The sequence below is a fragment of the Lagopus muta genome, chromosome Z (genome assembly GCF_023343835.1).
Source record: "Lagopus muta isolate bLagMut1 chromosome Z, bLagMut1 primary, whole genome shotgun sequence".
Classification (NCBI taxonomy): Eukaryota; Metazoa; Chordata; class Aves; order Galliformes; family Phasianidae; genus Lagopus; species Lagopus muta.
The window spans coordinates 16,695,854-16,715,307 of NC_064472.1; the positions used below are offsets into that span (position 1 = coordinate 16,695,854).

Genomic DNA, 19,454 nt, shown 5'->3' on the forward strand with positions numbered 1-19,454 from the left:
TCATTCACAGCATTAAGAAGTAAATATAAATAGACATTACACATTTTTCAATATAATACATATTTTTCAATAATGTGATGCTGTCTGTTCTTGCAGTTCATTTCAGAATCATTTTAATTAAATATTCCACCATTCCAGCTGATGCTGTGTTATTTCTGCCAGTGTCTGCCCAGAAATAAAATTGCGTGTAAAAGTAACAAATACAATTACTAGCAAACTATTCTCTCTCTCTCTCTTTCTCTCTCTCTCTCTCTCTCACACACACACAAACACATACACATACACACACAAAAATCAATTGGATTGCTTAGAGGAGTTGCCATCCCTGCTGCTGTCCTGCTGATTCCTTCTTGTTGACAATGCCTGCAGCAAGCAGCAGAGCTGGAAGTCCAGCACTGAAAGCATCCCAAAGAAAATATTCATTTTCACTACTTCAGCCCTGACTGCCTACCTTGCTTGCTGTTAGACTGCTGCATCAGGAGTACATCTTTGCTTAGTTCCTGCAAGCACATCAATGGCATGATCTTGTGGAACTGGAGCCTACTCTTACTCCCTGCTCGTACACTGTTCCTGGCCCACCTGTATCTAACATGGGTTTTATCTATAAGGTCTTCTCTGCTCTGTCCTGACTTCTTCAGGTTCCAGGTTGGTGGGATCAGATATAACATTCTGGAAGTATATGTATGCAAGGAGTCTGGAAAGGGGATAACAAGTCTGACTATCCTCAAAGTTCTGTCTGCCCTTCATATGCTTATTGTTTCCCATAGCAGTAATTTCTAAACCTAAAAGAAAAGCTAAACAGACAGCAGAATCTACAAAAGAAAAGAGCACAAGAGAAGGAAAAACTGGGGGAGAGAAGAAGACCCTAAACTCCCACCATGGAGTGGCATGAAATCAATATGTCAATGAATATTACAAGCACAATCCACAGATGCGCCCCCCCCCTCCCCCCCCCCCCAAAAAAAGAAAATCTACCATAAAGCAGCCAGAAAAAAAAAAAGAAGAAGAAGAAGAAGAAAAGGGGGAAGAGAATAACATGTCCATAGAAGTGCTTTTATCTTTTGTGAAATTCTGTATACTGAATGGATTTTAGACAACTTTTTTTTAAAGAAAAAAGTTTTCTCTTTTCTCTTCCCTACATCTCATAGATTCTGACACTTCTACTACAGACTTTTCATCCTAGTTTTCATCAGTATTCTCAGCAAAAGTAAACTAGTCTCAGACCTATTTCTTCCTACATTCTTCTGCACAGAAACTGTATTCGTTGTGTTGTTTCTGCCAAGTGTATTTGATCCTTACAACAGAAGGACTCACTTTTGATTCCAGGATATTTGTTATTGCCTTTAGTTTTCTTCCTAGTGCAGAGTCTGTACTGATTCAGATCTCTAACTGCACAGTTTCAGTTAGAACAAAAAACAACACGCTTCTCAAGTTGCTTTTCCATCCAGACACTTCTGTCCATACTGAATTATATTCCTCCTGAATCCAGCTGAGATCATGACAGGCATTTGGGGAATAGAGTTTCCTACTGTGCACCGCCGCAGAACTAAGACTTCAAACAACCAACAAATTACTTCTATCACCACTGTTGAAGTTTTAATGGGATCAAGGTGAGATCAGCAAGAATCAAAGATAAAAAGTCCATCCATATGCACGTCCTGGCAAAGAAGTACAATAAAAATAGTCCAAACAGAAGTGGGGTTTGGGGTAATATCAAATAAAATGTCACAAGGTGAGGATAAGTCCAGTTTTCATATATATTCAAGTCATGAAAATAGGATATGAGTCTAAGAAAAAAACTATGACACTCTGAAAAGAGATTCATTACAGTATTTGGTTAAAGCTTTGCTACTTCTTCCTCCATAAGCTTCTCTGTTGAAATTACAGTCAATAAAATTAATCTTTGTGATAATAACTAAGCACCATACAAATCTAAATTTCACCCGGTGCAGGAGAATTTCACTGTAGCCTATATAGCCACCTGAATAAAAGAGTTACGATTTATCACATTGCATTAATGTTGCCCTCTGCCTGAAACATGGACATAATCTCATGAAGGGAAATCTCATTAATAGGAATCAAGCTAAATTGTAAATTGTTTCATTTCTTTTGGATAAAAGTAGTAGTACAGGAAAGCCTTTGTCATAAGCATACAAAATATCAAAATGAAAAGCAAAAACATCTGGTTTAAATTTCAGAAATTTAAAATGTTGTGTTGCTTCAATAATCATAAGCTAATGCTTATTTTATATCTTATACAAATCCAAAATAAGAAATAAAATATTACAAATTTTAAGAACAGGTTTGTATTCTTTGATTACCAAAACAAATTATATTCATGTGATTAAATCCAGTTAATCTGAAATAACTGCTTGTATAGGTAAGAAGTAATTATTCCAAGTATGTGCGCTCTGAACATAAGTAAATAAAATAGTTAATTCTGCGATAAGCAAGTTTGAAATCTAAATGGTCTTTTCCACACTAGTGTTGCAAAAATTACCTTGGTTTATTATGAACTTTCCCTTTAAAAGGAAACTAGAGGTCATTACTTGAGTCAGCAGAAAGGATTATCATGCTGGAGTCAGCAAAATTGTTTCATTTAAAGCCCATGTGGAATTTCACATTATTATTCTTGCAGAGTCTCATTATTTTCAATGTTGCAGAAATTCTCTAACATAAAATTCTTTGTGCACTACTTCTTCACTTAGTGCTGAAAAGCAAAGCTGAGACAGAATCTATCTTTATTAGCATATCTATGCTGCTGAAGATGTGACTAAACAGGAGGACTGATGATTGGTGGTCCAATTAGTTAATGTTCAGACCAGTAGTGATACTGGTAGCTATAGTAAAATGATTTGTTGAAGTGCATTTGCAGTTTTTTTGTTTTGTTTTGTTTGATTGATTGTTGTTGTTTGTTTGTTTGCTTTCCAGTCAAACTGAATGTATTTGTCCTTGAGAAACTTCTATTCCACCACAGATATTCAAAAAGTAAATATTCCCAATATTTAGTATAGCAGTGGTCCTTACAACCATTGGAATTTCCTATCAAGACCTAGAACAAATAACCAGGTAACTATCATCCAAGATGTAGCAGATCCTTATGCTTTTCACCCTGTTATTATAAGGTATTCCACCCGAAACTGTGACAGCCAGTATTGGTTACTGAAGTAAAGCACAAAGGATGATCTTATTTAAAGTAATATCACTACAGGCACTGACATTGTTTCCAGACATCAGGCACAGGTCAAACGTGGTTGTTAGAGTAGAAGCATAGTTCCTGAAAAAAATTACCTGTTATTCTAGTCTTAAATCCCTACTACAGAACAGAATGGAACGGACAGAACAGAATAAATGGTTCGACTGCAAGGGACATTCAAAGTCCAACTGCCTGATCACTTCAGGGCTAAACAGAAGTTAAAGCTTATTAATGAAGGCATTATCCAAATTCCTCTAGAAGACTTAAAGGCATGGAACATCAACCACCTCCCCAAGAAGTCTGTTCCAGTGTTTGAACATCCTCATGATAAAGAAATTTTTCCAAATGCCCAGACTGAACCTCCTCCATCACAGCTCTGTGCCATTCCTATCCTGACATTCCAAGTGTAAAGCCTGTCAGTTTCCCCTCCTTAGAGAGCTGAATAGAGCAATGAGGTTGCCTGTTGACTCCTCCAGACTGAACAATCCAGATCTCCTTATCCTCTCTTCAAAGGACATGCCTTCCAGCCTTGATCATCTTTGTTGCCCTCTTCCAGATGCTTTCAAGCACTTTGACATCCTTCTTCTGTTGTGGAGCCTGGAACTGCATACAATATTCAGGTAATACAATACCAATGTTACATTTTTGCTGTCTGATGCTATTTTAATACACCTCAAAATGCAGTTTGCCCCTTGGCTGCTGAGGCATAGGTCAAGCTGGACCTGTTGTCTGTCTGTGCTGCTCCCAGCCCCTTGACCTCCAGCATTGCTCTATCCCAGAAGATGGAAAATTACAGTTAGAAGTTGAAGAAGATGTTTCTTTGAGATGGAAGATGAAGACTGAAGAAGAAGTATTCAGGAACCATAGTTTTCTCCTCTATTGCATGAGAACTCTCGCAGATAGGCATTGCATCTCTGAAACATGCTATTGGTATGGTCATGCACACTGATTTCAGAAAATATTTCACAGACTAGAATGACGTGCATGGTAGCCATGAATCTTCAAACTCCAGAGTAATGTGATAAATGCATTCTACATACTCTTCAGAGATGGATCTTCTACAGGATCACTCATAACACGCATTTTAAGATGGAGGAATCAGTTCCTGAATAAACTCTCTTCCATTTTCAGTTATAAAGAGCATAAACAACCAGCTTTCACTTCATTCTCAGAAGTCAAAAATTGGATGTAATTAATCCAATTTTATAGCAATCCTGAAGTCAATTTGAGGCTGAACAAACTTCAGGTTTAAAGAATGCACTATTTTACCATAACAATATCAGATGTTCAGGGTTGTTCAAAAACAGATTCTGTTTTTGCAATATTTCACAATATTTTAATTTTTTTTTTTAAATTATTATTTTACATGAGGAGATTCTTCTAGTTCCAGTCAGGATCTCTTGTACAGCTGCTTGAAAATCTCTTTGTCTTTTCTACAGTACATTATTTTAGGGCATTTCAACTTCTAAACAACCATGGATTAAATTATAGTTGCAGTCAAAACTTCAATACATATACTTCATATTTCATTTTATCTTCACTCTATTTGCCATATAAGCTCTGCTTTCATTCTGTAAATTACAGCTGCTCTCCTGCTGGAAGACAAGAAATATAATGCATTTTTGCATCACAAAGTTGAAGCACCTGGGAAAAGGTGTGAAACATTTTCATGCTGAATGAACGGATGTGCAGTTATTCACACACTGCTTTTTCAAAGGTTAATGGAGTATGTTGTATCATTTCAAGAACTTGTTATATTGTTTATTTTGGATGCGATGTTCACTCACATTATGTTAAAATTATGGTAGTTTATTCAAGGTCACGTATTGTTTTCTTATTTTCACTTCCAACTTAATTATCTTGCACAAAGAAACACACCCAAAATTATGAACAATTTCCGAGAAAACATTAATCAATGTTTTGATAATGAACAAAGGACTTGAACAGCAGAAGAAAGATATTCCAGAGCTACAGATTTAGAAGAGAAAACAGGAAATAAAAAATAATGCTTATATACATCTCATTATATTCTACTTGATAGTAGCAGATATTTTCCTAATAATAACAAAGACAATATTTCTGTATTATATATGGATTAATAAAAGTTGCACTTCACTTCCCTTAACTTTAATAACTGAATGTTACACTCAATCTAAGGTGAAAAGTAAGCTCCTTCTAGAATTGATGCAGAAAAGAAAGTAAAAGAGAATTCTATAGTTGTTTTGAGAAGATAGAATTATTCTAGCTATGGGGGAACTTTCTTCATTTAACTGACAGTTAAACAAGCCTTGACAAATGGCTTTGATTAGACAGACACAATTTAATTGCATAAGACGTATCTTACCACAAAACATAGTCAGGTAACTTACTAAGGATTTCTCTTCAATATTGATTTCAGAGCCAGAAATATAGAAAAGTTACAGAAATTATGATCAAAAACATCCTATTTAGTATTAATAGCTACATCAGTTTTTATCCAAGCCTGAGTCTTATACCTGCACATCAGATTTTATACCCCTCTTCCAGCCTTCAAATAATCATTTTTGATTTCATCGTTATGCATGCCAATTCTATTTTTTGTCAAAAAGTTTCACCTTGTCAGATAAAAACTAACCTAGACTAGTCTTGATAACAACCAAACTGTGCACAGTTTATAGATAATAGATTCCTAAAAGGTAAAAATTTGTTTAACCTTTTAAAAGACTGTTAAAATATCATTTTGGGAAAGTGTGATTTTAAAAATGTTATCTGATTCAGTAAAAAAAGTAGAAAACAAAGCCAAAGAAATTTCACTGATTCTATCTCTCATGAGAAATACTGTATGAACTTAAGAAACTGTTTTTTGTATTTTAGTTAGGATGTAAACTTGAACTACATGAGGATCATGCAATGTTTAAATGATTGCTCAATGGTTTGTTTAAGAAAACAAATGCCAAACTTCAATATATTCTTTGTACTTGTCTAAACATGTTCTTTTAAAATCAATCTATTTTTCACGAAAACCTCCTCAGCAATTTTTATATATTTAAAAAAGACTAAACCTTGACCCTCCATTTATTCAAGATAACTTCTTCTAAGTGTTAGACCTGGGATAAAGAAGTTCAGATATCATACAATGCATTGTCAGGAAAAGGCGTGGATAGTTTGCATACGACATTTCCTGAGAGCTATGTTTACAGGGAATTTGCTTTGTTATAGTTCTTAAATCCATTCTGCTTGTTATTAAACACTGTTCTTTTAGGAATATTCATTGACCAGTGTTTTTGCTTACTACAAACTACAGTATACAGTTTTCCCACAAATGTTTCTGTTCTAGATACAACTTATTGTGGTATAAAAATCTGCATTGCCTTTCATGGAATATCATCCATTAATTATTATAGCATCTGTTTTCATACTGATTTCTGTAGCAGGAAATAGACAACAAATGAACCAATAAAGCTGGTGATAAAAAATATAAATAACATCTTTGCTTTCTTGCTACTGTGCTGGCTTTTCTTTAGTCCTGGCCGGTATATGAGAGAGAATAGCTGTTAGGCTGAGTCTGAAAATTAACTCTACAGAGCTACTTCATCATCTATTTTTGACAAGCAGGTAGTACAGAAATACAGCTTAGAAATATAACACTCCACACTACATAATTATGGCTATGATTCAGTAACTGCAAATACATATTATACCTCTAGGGAGATACCTTGTGTTTTATTGACAAACCTTCCTCAAACTGAAATTGTGATTATTTCAAAATAAAAATCATGCTGTTTAAAACTTATTATTTATTTCCACATTCTCTCTTGTAGTGTATTATTTCTATTTCATAGTGAAAAAAAAAATTAACGAATTATAAAGCTCTGGCCCCCTCATTACAGAAAACATTACAGAAAACACTTGGAAGCCCTAAAGCATGTCTGAAGAAAGGCAACAAAGCTGTGACTTTAGCACTGAGAGATGTGGCACAGTGGTGATGAGTTGAACTAAGTGCTCTTAGTGGTCTTTTCCAACCTTAACGATTCTATGGTTCTATGATTCCAATATATTCATGAATGAATGAGATTGTTAATAGCATGATATTTGGTGATCTTGTCTGTGGACTGCTTGCAGTAATTTTATGTGAAAAACTGCATTTTAAGAAGAATGCATCATGCCAGTTGTATTTTTGCACATAGATTTCCTCTCATAAACACTGATGCTTTTCTTCTGAAGTCCAAGAAAGATTTAAAAAAAAAAAAAAAAAAAAAAAGCAAGCTTAGATTTTATGATAATCTTAGGTAATTTCAGCACAAAGACATTTGACATTTATACCATTTGACAAATGGGTAGAAATGCTCCATAACATAACATCTTTCCAGTTCTAATTTTGTTCTTTTTTTTTTTTTTTTTTGGGGGGGTGGGTGTCTCTAACTTTTCCTTCAACCCTATTAGCTCAAAGAATTTGAAGCCCCATTTGAAAATTCTCAGCTATGCTGGAGAAAACAACAGGCAGTGGGTTGAATAAATCTGTAAAAAAAAGAAAGAAAATTTGTCTTTGCATTGTTTTATTTTCCCTAGTACTACAGAAATGTATTTTTATTTACCAGAACAGTACATTACAACAAAACTGTGCTCTTCAGTAGGTCAGACTAAACAAACATAACAATTCCCTTGGCCTTCAGATCTGTTTAGTCTGAAAAAAAAAATTGGCCAACTCAATGGAAATACTATTCCTCTATCGTGACAGGTTTTGTTAAGCATCTTGCAGGCCTGACATTTTGAAGAAAGTCAATATGATGTCTTGAAACACATACAAAAAATTACTTACGTAACATAAAATAACAGCTCAGGACCACAAAGGCAAGTGGCATGTGAAACATTAATTCAAACTGACTGAAAATTATAAGTTTTATTGGATTTTGATACCTTAAGAAAAGCACAAAATTGATCACTTCTCTGAATTATAAGCTTCTTTTTCCCCACCAAAAATAGTCTCTGAGGACCAAGTAGAACAGAAAAAAATGTAAGACAGTAACAAAAATAATGTATTACGAAAGGTTAAATCAAATTATAATAAATCATTTTTATAATATAATGTTATCATGTTATAGTATTTGTAGCACTAATAACATACCATTTCAGTTCTTATTCTCATTTTAACTGCCCTAGATGAATGAATTTATATCAGTCTATTTCATGAAACAATCCCTTACCAATTTGCCCAACAAGTACAGCATGCAGATAAATTTTGGAAAAGATGGTAACACTAAAAAAATCAACATAAGCAAGTATAGAATATTATTGATGTTCACTCTGTTTTATCAGTTCACTGACCACGTGCAATGAGTAAATTATGTTTATTTAGAAAGATCTTAATTTGCTCAGTCTATTTAGAGCATCTTACATTGTATCTATGGTGCTACTATGTACCTAATTGTACAACTTTCTTGATGTTGTCCATGCAGCTATATGGCTAATAACTGTATAAAAAATTGGTCTGTAATTACAGTTTACCTTTCGGTTTGGATTAGTTAATTTTTATGATTACCAAGTCTGTGAATTTTCAAGGCTCTTTTCTCCACAGCTTTGCTCTTTCCCATATAAAGCACACATTGCTGATTCAGCATCGTAATCACCACTATGAATCTTGTTGCCATACCTACAGCTAAGTTGGCTGTCTTAAACTAAGTATTAGTTCTACAAGGCATAGCACTGTGCTGATTGCTGTAGTCTAAACTCCTCTTTCTGCAGCCCTTTCTTCATTGTGCTATTTTAGCAGTATTTACATGCTTCTCTAAGTACTAGCTGGCTGTATGGCATTAACAAACCAGAGTAGCTACATACAACTAACAAAATAACGCCAAATATGAGACAGCACTGTGTTTGCTCAGATTCACTGCTCAGTTCTTATCTTATTCCACAAAACAAGACAAAGTATTTACACAAATGAACTCATCTGACAGTACTCTGACTTACTTGACTTCAGAATCATAGAATCAGAGAACATCATAAGAGGTTACTACAAATCTGTACACATCAGAATCCATGTCACATAAAAAATGGTAAACTTGGAAGCTGGAATTTTTATCTCCCTATCAAATTAATAATCCAGGAACCCAGGAACCATGCCTGAATCTACAAATAGCATCTCCTGGAGCTTTGTAATGCAAATGTCAAGTAGACAAGCTGGCGCAATTTTAGCTTTGGATCATCTCTGGAAAAAATATCACTTCAATATTATTTCAAAATCTCACCAAAGATCTACCAAAAGCATTTTTCTTCTGGTTATGAGCTATTTCTCAATCAGCTTTACTGCAGTCAGAATCATTTAGCTGAAAACTGAGGTAATAGCTTCCTAGAAGAAATAAAGTTATCACATCTGTATGATATGTTTTCCTCACTGGCTAGGTAAAACATTTTCAGAAAAGGTCACAAGCCTCTAAATAGGAGAGGAAATGGGAATGTGAACAAATGTGGTAATGGGTATAATCACTCACTTTATCTTAACACGGGCACTCATTAAAATAAACATGCTTTTCTTCTAGCAGACCCAATTAAACTATGTCCTGGAGACAGAAGACCTTACATTAGAGTCTGAAAGATTTCTTTAAAAAGTTGAAGATCTCAGGCAGAGAATTGCCTGTTAGGTGCATAGGTATTTGATAATGGTGCCAGACTGAGTTAATGAAGAATGCAACCTGTTCGGGCTAAGGTCAAAAAGGCTGCAAAGCACAGGGGGCAATGTTCTCTTGAATTGCTCCATGAGAATTTACTTGAATTGCTGAGCCAGCTTTAAAGGTTCTGCAAAGGGCGTTGACCTGAACCAGAATCTTGGCTTTGAGAAACAAGTGTCAAAGACAGTAAGCACAAATTAATCCAGGCATAACACTCATATCCGCTGACTTACCAATGATCACAATATTATTAATGAAATTAATTCTGGTTCCAGATGATACGTTAGTTATTTTAACAACCCTAGTGTGGTCTCTCAGCTCTTTGACTCAGCTTTATTCTAATAAACCATCTTTGAGGAAGGTGACACAAGTTATTCCTAAAGAATATGATATTGTCTGAAGAAACAGACATGATTTGTCCGTGCTTGTTATACTGGGGAATATCTTGAGAACGAAAGAAATTGACTTCAGACTGACGAACACGTAAAAAAATATTTCTTTTATCTTTCACCTATCTACAAAAGAGGCAACTTTGGTGCTTCTTCTAATAATGCTGTATCACCTGCAGTATTGCCCTGCAGCAGAACAAGCAGGCATCTGTCCATGAAGTTACTGTTTCTTGACAGTGGTGGCCATCAGTATGGAGAATTTCCTTCTCCTTGCTTCTTAAGTTTCAAGTAAGTTCTGGTTGCTAAAACCTGTTACAATATCCTGCCAGCTGATGGAAGTTTTTGCACTGTTCTCTTTTTTAAGATTGTACTTTTGCAACAAAAAATACTTAAAGAAATCACGCACATGTACCATAACTTTTATTAATTTCTAGCTCTATGGCTGGTAAACTGGAAAGGAGAATAATGCAGTAGGTGCAAAACTTTATTTTGTTTCACAGGGGATGAGTTTTGAGACTAACAAACAGCTACTGATCGCAAACTCCCATTGTCAGAGCAGAACTTCCTCTTTCATTGTGACTATACACTTTAAACAATTTCTAGGAAGTGCTGAAGTTACATTTGCTACACCCAAGGCTTATTTTACAGAAATGAAACACAGCTGCTTACTTTTTGCATCAGGAAAGATTGTTGCTATAAAATTAAAATACTGTGAGAAATTTCTCTTTTTAAGTTAAGACAGAAGCTGTGTTTAGCCTGTAGTCTAGACCATGGATGTCCAGCCTTTCAGCATGCATGGGCTGCACTGACTGAAGAGAAATTGCCTTGGGGCATATATAAAATACATAATAAAGTTAATGTATACAAGCAACAAAAGTTCTGTAATAAAAAATCTTTTATTAAAACATAAAAAGGATGTAAAACTAGCAGAATATTTGACCTTGTTTTTGTGAAACTAATGCATCAGTTTGGTTTAATGGGAGTAGTGACAATTCCTAGTGATTTGTCAAAGTGGTCATCACAGGTTTCTTATCTAATTTTACTCTCTTCCTTTCTTCTCAGAAAGAGCAGTGATGCATTGGAACAGGCTGTCCAGGAAAGTGGTGGAGTCACCATCCTGAGGTTTTCAATAAAAGAGAAGATTTGGCTCTGAGGGATGTGTTTTAGTGGGCATGGTGGTGATAGGTTGATGGTTGGACTAGATTACCTTCTTGGTCCTTTCCAACTTCAGTGACTTCAGTGGGGGGAGCCCAACCCACTCACTAAAGCAGGTAGCATACAGTAGGTTGCACAGGTAGACATCCAAACAGGTATTGAATATCTCCATGGAAGGAGACTCTACAACCTCTCTGGGCAACATATTCCAGTGCTCCATTTCACTTACTGTAAAAATTTCTCCTGCATGTCTTTATGGAACTTTCTATGTTCAAGTTTTAAGCCACTACTCTTTGTCCTACTGCTACACATCACCAAGAAGAGTCTGGCCTTATCCATTTGCTTCCCACCTGCCTTTATATATTTATAAACATTAATCAAATTCCCTCTCAGTCTTCTTTTCCTCAGGCTGAACAGGCCCAGGTTACTCAGCCTTCCCCCATGAGGGAGATGCTCCATCTTTGTGGCCCTTTATTGGACTCTTTCTAGGAGATCCCTGTCTTTTTGAAACTGGGGAGCACATGGTGCCCCTAAATGTGGCCTCATCAGAGCAGAGTAGGGGGGGAGGATCAATTCTCTCAGCTCTTTCTAATGCATTCTAGGATACTACTAGTCTTCTTGGCCCCAAAGGCACACTGCTAGCTCATGGCCAACTTTTTGCCTACTTGAACACTCAGGTTCCTCTCCTTCTCTAATAAAATAGGAGGCATTACTTCCTTACAGAGTTTGTAGTTAAGACTAAATGATCTCAGAAGATTTCTTTCAGTTGAACAGCTGTATTATACTTTCATTCTAAACCTTTCTGGCCTGAAGAAGCCATAATCCTTAAGTACAAGCATTAGTTTCAACAGAACCTGCAGGAATCCCAGCAAAAGTCTGCCAGTTTTCAGTTAACTCTGGAGATTGCAGATGTGGTTCAAAAAGACTTTCTACATAAAAAAGAATACCAAGTTATAACTCTGAATTTGAAAGTGAGTGTCTCATTAATTTCTAACAAAATAATGTGTATTACCTTCTCTGTCAGCAGTCCACTGTTTCTACATAATTCATATTCATAAGGTTTCAGATTCTGGCCTAAAGTAGCTAGAGATGCCTATCCGTCTATGTCATAAACCAAAATACGTAGATTTCAAGAAGTAAGATTTCAGACTTACCCATGTGTTTAATATTACCTTGCTTCTGTAAAACCCAACAATGGATAATAAAACCCAGCACAGGCCTCTCTATGAATGCCAGGACTATGCCTTACCAGAGTGACCCAACCATGAAGATAAAACCATCACAGGGTTTCAAACCACAAAAACAAATTATTCACATGAAAGTGCAAGTGGAGTACTGCGATTTAGATTACGGATCTCAATAGTACTTCTGAAACAAAGAGTTACAGTTATCAACAGAAAGTGGAATCCCTGCAGGCATCTGGTTTGCAACATCCACTAAAAAGCTAGCAATGTGTTGCTCGTTAGAGAGGATTGCTGAAAACTCATAATTTGTCTTAAAATCACACAGTTAAAAAATAAAAAGGCAATTATTACAAGAGTTGAAGTTTCTGCACTACTGAAATATTTTTCTTATTGGCCGTTTGTTTATTTTTTAACTCTATGCAATAAAACATACAATGGCATCATGACCAGGCTCACATTCCCATAAAAGTAAATTTCTTTTCCAGATCATGAAGATTAAATGAAAACCTGGACAATGTTCTGTATTTAAATGTTGTTTTTGAAATAACTGAGCAAAATAACAGAAATGGGAGTGCATGTATGCATCTGTGAAAAACAGGAAGAAAAAAAAATTATGGTAAAGTATGTAATTTGTTACAGAGCTCAAAGATACATTGTTGGCATAATAAGTAAATAAGCAAGCAGAAAATTAAAATCACATTGCAAGAGAAAACTCTGAACCAAGATTTAAATATATTTTCTTTGTAGGAAGATGAATCAAAGGAAGTTGAAGTAGCACAGGAAGTGATGGAAAGAGGAGAGGTTAATGGTAAATAAATGAATAAAGTGAAACATGCTAGATAAATTTACCCCTTCTTGTTCCAAAATCTTCACATGTGCAAATAATTCACATTTAAGATGCCTATATTATTAAGATACAGCAGTTTTGATCAAGACAAGCTCTACAAACGTAGGATCAATGTTGAATTTTAAAAATGCCCTGAGAAAATGTAGAAAAGTAAAGCAGTGTGACTGAGGATGTGAGATACTTTAAATCTGCTAAGGAAAAAAGTCAGATTATTTTGTTAAGAATACTGATTGCATACTAATTTTGTTCAAGAATATTTTATGATTATTGACAGATACTACATAAAATGTTCCGTAGAGAAGAAATTTAACATAGAACACAAAAGGCTTCTTCCATGTTTCCTACTAACATTAATTAAACTAGCACAAGCTGCACAACAAAAATTTTATGAAGATCCCTTTATACAGTAGAAAAGGATTCCTGGCACATTTGTTACCTTTAGTTAATACAGATGGAGCAGAAACATGGACATTCTCCAAGAATATCAAGTATCTGCTAAAAGCTGAGCTGTAAAACATGAAAAGATTTATGCACAGAGTATTGCTGGAACCATACCAAATCCTACAACATCTTATTTCTGGTACTTAAAAAAGGAGCCCTTGAATATATCAGACATAATAAAAACAAGACTATAGTCCCACAGGTTTTGCCAAGTGAATTCTAACATGGTCGTAGAATCAGATTGGAAAAAATGGAGACTATGAAAATGAACATCAGAGCAGTCAAGGTGAAAGACAGCTTGGAAACTGTGAATAAGCAAGTGTAAGAAAAAATTTAAATGTAAATATCACTAATCCACAGTACAATGTATACTATCAGAGATGATAATAAGAGCTTTCAATGATAAATCTTCACTTAGAAGTTATACGAACAAGCTCTGCACCATTTTTTAAGCAGTGCATAATATCCTGTAAAAATAACAGTGAACACTGCAGAAATATGTTACATCTCTCTTACATTCACTGATTCTGTCATACTATTCCTTTAATGGAAGTAAGTTAAGCATACTTTTGGCTATATGAATGCAAAAGTCATTGCTCTTTTGTGCTACAGATTACAGATGTCTTTTACGTAACAATCAAAATAAAGGAAAATGGTAGAACAATTTCAACAGAAAGTCAGTTCTCTGTACATTACAATCACTTTGCTTAGAAGTGAGCCTACCACTGAAACTGTTTCTAAAGCTTTGGTTCCAGTTCCTTTGTCTCTTACCTTTAGGACAGGGAGTTTTTACGTTTTGTCATAGAAATGACACCCCTTTAAAGAAGTATGTCCTCCTGACTTTTTTTCTCCCTATTTTTTCACAGTCCAATTCTTCAAAGCCTTTAAATTAATCTTACATCACAAATATTTCTATCAGATTCCATGGAACTGCTATTGCACTCAATCATTCTTTAACATATTTATCAGTGATGTAGGCAGTGCGATTGAGCGCACCTTCAGCAGCTCTACAGGTGACACCAACCTGAGCAGTGCAGTTGATATAACAGAAGGAAAGGATGACATCCAGAGGGACCTGTATAGGCTCACAAAGTGAGTCCATGTGAACATAATGAGGTTCAGCAAGGCCAAGTGCAAGGTGTTACATCTGGGCTGGAGCCATCCCAGACAAGTGTACACACTGAGAGGACTCCTTGAGAGCAGCCCTGAAGGAGAAGGACTTGGTGGTCCCGGTGAATAAAAAGTTGGATATGAGCCAGCAGAGTGCATTTGCAGCCTGGAAGGCCAACAGTATCCTGAGCTGCACCAAAAGGGATGGCCAGCAGGGGAAGAGAAGTGGTTGACACCTCTACTCTGTTCCTGTGAGGCCATATCTGGAGTATGGAAACCAGGCCTGAGGCCCCCAGCACAAGAAAGAAGCGGAGCTGTTGCACTGGGTCCAAAGGAAAACCATAAAGATGATCAAAGGGCTAGAGCACCTCTCCTGTGAAGATAGGCTGTGAAAGCTGGGCTTGTTAAATCTGGAGAAGAGAGAGTTCAGAGTAGAGCTCATTGCAGTCTCCCATTATTTAAAAGGAAGCTTATAATCAGGAGGGAGACCAACACTGTGCAAGGTCTGATAGCGATATGACAAGGTGGAATAGTTTTAAACTAAAGGAGGGGAAATTCAGATTGGATGTTATGCAGAAAATTTTCACTCAAAGTGTGGTGACTTTGCTGACAATGGTGACATTGGAACAGACTGCCTAGAAGCTGTTAGAGAAGCAGCCCTTGTATGAAACTTAGAACTCAGTATCTGCTGAGTATTCTATGTATATTCTATATATATTCTGAACAGCTGTCTGAACAAGATATATAAAAATATATATTCTGAACAGAGACAGTAGCTATTCTACAAGCAGTAGGAGTGTTTTATTCTGAATTACTTGGTATTCAAAAATAAACAATGGTCTATAATGTAATATACTTTTTTGAATGCATTCCAGTTAGTATGAAATTCTAGCTCAGTCCAACAGTTCATCTCTTCTATTGTCTTCCTTTTTGACATTGCCTAATGCAAGACTTTTATGAGAAAATAAAATATAAAAAATAATAAGCAGAAGAATTTAGAGGAAATCAGAAGCAATCTTACATCAGGAATGTTTGATTTTAATCTCAAGAAGCCTTACCCTCCACCATGGTGTGCATTCCCTACATAAGTACTAACTATCATTTACAGCTAGTTCAAATAGGTTTGAATTGAATAATTTAATCCATGTGCAAGTACTTCGTCTCCCTGTTTGTCCACTGGAGTAGCTGACCAGCATTACAGACAGAAATCTTTCACAGAATTGAAGCAAACTCAACTTCTCCACGTGCATTTAGTTGAAGTATAATGATACAGAAAGAATACAAATGTTTGTTTTTAAAATAACAGTACAAGATGTTATTCTCTGAAACCAGTCTAAAACTGTAAGTAACTTGATCTAAAAAAAAAAAAGAAAAAAAAAAAAGAAATGACAGATTTTTCCAAAATCTCATCTTTTTGTTTGAATTCTTTTGTTTTATGCCTAAATATTTTAACTAAAAAAAAAAAAAAAAAAAAACGCGTTTACTTCCTTAAATTGTGGCCAACATATCTAATATCTTCATTCAGCAAAAGTAACATATGTGCCTAATTTCATTAACTTTGAGTAGTCCCACTGTGGTAATTAGATTAGATATTACATAATATCTAAAGGCAAGCATATGCATAAATTATTCCTGAACTGGGACCTGAGCTCTTAAATCCAGGTTTAAAACTGTGCACTATTTTCTACAATTTGCATTTCCACAGTCTACAAATAAAAGTGCATTCAATGTGTCCTCATAAAACGTAAGACAGAAGTTGGAAGATGTCTTTAGCTATTGTAGTGATTATGAACAGCTGTAGTTTACGAGTCCCCAAGGAACTTAGAAAAATTCCACTACCTTCCACTTATTCACCAAACTCTCTGTTCTATTATTTATAGTAGCAAGAAGATCCCCAAATCCACAGAGTATTTTGACTTCTCTTTCTCTTGATTGAGAGACCGTTGCTCCTTTTGTTCTGTGAACAATTAAATCATTTTTCTGTAGCTGCAATGTAAGAACTCACACACTGATAAAGGGAGGTCAGGTAACCTGAGCATAATTTGGAAAATATGAAAATAAAGTCCTGCAAGGTGGTATTTTACTGAGTGTTTATTGAACCCCAAAAGCTCCTACTCCCAGGCTGGAATCTGACTGATTATCTTTATAATTTATTAGTGAAGTCATTCAAGTTGCAGAGAAGGGAGAAGATCATACAATCAAAGAATCATTGAATGGTTTGGGTTGGAGGGGACCTTTAAGAACAACTAGTACTGACCCCCCTGCTATAGGCAGGGACACCTCCTTCTAGATCAGGTCATTCAAAGCCCCATCTAGCCTGGCCTTGAATGCTTCCAGGGAGGGGGCATTGTCAGCTTTACTGAGCAACTTGTTCCACTGTGTCATCATATGCACAATAAAGAATTTCTTCCTAATATCTAGTCTAAATCTACCCTCTTCCAGTTTAAAGCCACTTCCCTCCGTCCTGCTGCTACTTGACCTTATAAAAAGTTATCTTGGCTTTCTCAGGCTGTCCTCATAGAGAGGTTCTCCAGCCCACTAATCATCTTTGTGGCCCTCCTCTAGACCTGTTCCAACAACTCCATGTCCTTCTTGTGCTGGGGGCTCCAGAACTGGACACAGCACTCTAAGAGGGGCCCATGAGAACGGAGTAAATAGAAGGCCAGAATCACATCCCTCGACCAGCAGGCTGCTCGTGTTTCTTCTGATGCAACCCAGGATGCGGTTGGCCTTCTGGGCTGCAAGTGCACATTGCTGGCTCACATTGAGTCTTTCATCAACCAATATTCCCAAATCCTTCTTCTCAGGGCTGCTTTCAAGCCATTCTCTGTCCAGCCTGTATTTGTGCTTGGGATTGCCCCTATTCAGGTGCAGGACCTCGCACTTGGCCTTGTTCAACTTCATGAGGTTGGTATGGGCCCATAGCTCAAGCCTGTCAGGTCCCCCTGGATGGCATCCCTTGCTTCTAGTTCTAGTGAACTGCAACACTCAGCTTGGTGTCATCTACACACTTGCAGGGTGCACTTGATTCCACTGTCCATGTCACCTACAAAGATGACACTGCTTTCAACTCCAAGCCTTGAGGTATCCCACTCATCACCAGTCTCCATTTGGACACTGAGCCATTGACAACTCTCTGGGTGCGGTCCTCCAGCCAATTCCTTATCCACTGAGTGGTCCATCCATCAAATCCATTTTTCTCCAGATTTGCAACAAGGATGTAATGTGGGTCAGTATGAGATGCTTTGCACAAGTCCCTATAGACAACGTCAGTTGCTCCTCCTTTACCACTGATCTCCATCAAAACAGGCCTCCAAGTTCGTCAGGCATGACTTGCCCTTGGTGAAGTCATGCTGGTTACCACCAATCACCTAATCTTTATCTTCCATGTGCTCCATGATCTTGTCAGGCATAGAGATGAGACTCACTCACCTGTAGTTCCCTGGATTTTCTTTTTTTCCCTTCTTGAAAATGGGTTTTATGTTTCCTCTCTTCAGTCAGCTGGAATTTCACCAAACTGTCATGACCTTTCAAATGTGGATAGTGGCTTGGCAAATTTGTCTGCCAGTTTCTTCAGAACCTGTAGATAGATCTTTTTGGTTCCCATGGACCTGTGCACCTTCAGATTCTTTATTTAGATGGTCTCAGACCTGATCATCACTTACAGTGGGCTGATCTTCTTCCTCCATATTCTTAACATTGCTTTCTGCAACTTGAATGGTGTGGCTAGAGCCCTTTCCAATGAAGACTTCAGTAATACAATGCCATGTGAATGTCCAGTAGACAAGGACAAAGGCAGTTGCATGGTATTTCCCTAGTATATAGTATAGAGAGGCACAAAGATTTGGGAAAATTGCCCTCTGGAGAGCTATTTCATTTCCAGAGCTGCAGGAAAGAAAAACTAAATTTGACCTGTAGTCAGAAATGTTTTTCTTCTGCTGAGAAGGGGGAGAGAGGTGACAGTGAAGCATGCCCAGGTCTCTCCTGTTCTACTGAGGGGGTTGACTATTGGGAGGCATTACTAATTAATTGCAAGCCGGCAGATGCCCCTTTAAGGTCTGCTCTGCTTTCCAACGGCTGTAGTCGGAGACTTAGAAGGGGAGAGGGTTGGCTTTATTTGTACATCTTCGAGCTGGGTTAAGAGAAGGGGGGTGGTTTCCAACGCTAAGAGGTCTTTGGTGGCTTAGGTGGGAGGAAAGTTTTGCGCGGCGATGGTGGGGGGAGAAGTAAAATTCCTCTTGATGTGAAGGAAAAAAAAAAAAAGAAAAAAAAAAAAGCCGTAAGGACTGAATAACAAACAGGAAATGCCTAACTCGGCTGCGAGGCGGACTGGAGGCGCAGAGAGCTGAACTCCACTCGCAGCACAGCCACTGCCGGGCGTGCCGGCGGCAAGATCGCTCCCGTCCATCGCTCCTATCTCGGCCCGGGGCTCCCGGCCCGTGGCTCGCAGGAGCCCAGGCATGGCTGCCTCCTACTGGATGCTGACAG

General features: G+C 37.0%; 1 protein-coding gene across 1 annotated transcript in view; it reads left to right on the plus strand.

The window, feature by feature from the left end:
- The first annotated feature begins 19,267 nt into the window (after positions 1–19,267).
- ITGA1 (integrin subunit alpha 1) overlaps positions 19,268–19,454 on the plus strand; it is a 71,552-nt gene continuing 71,365 nt past the window's right edge. The window contains exon 1 of the mRNA XM_048931309.1: positions 19,268–19,454. Coding sequence (XP_048787266.1) covers positions 19,427–19,454 — 28 coding nt within the window. The 5' untranslated portion in view covers positions 19,268–19,426.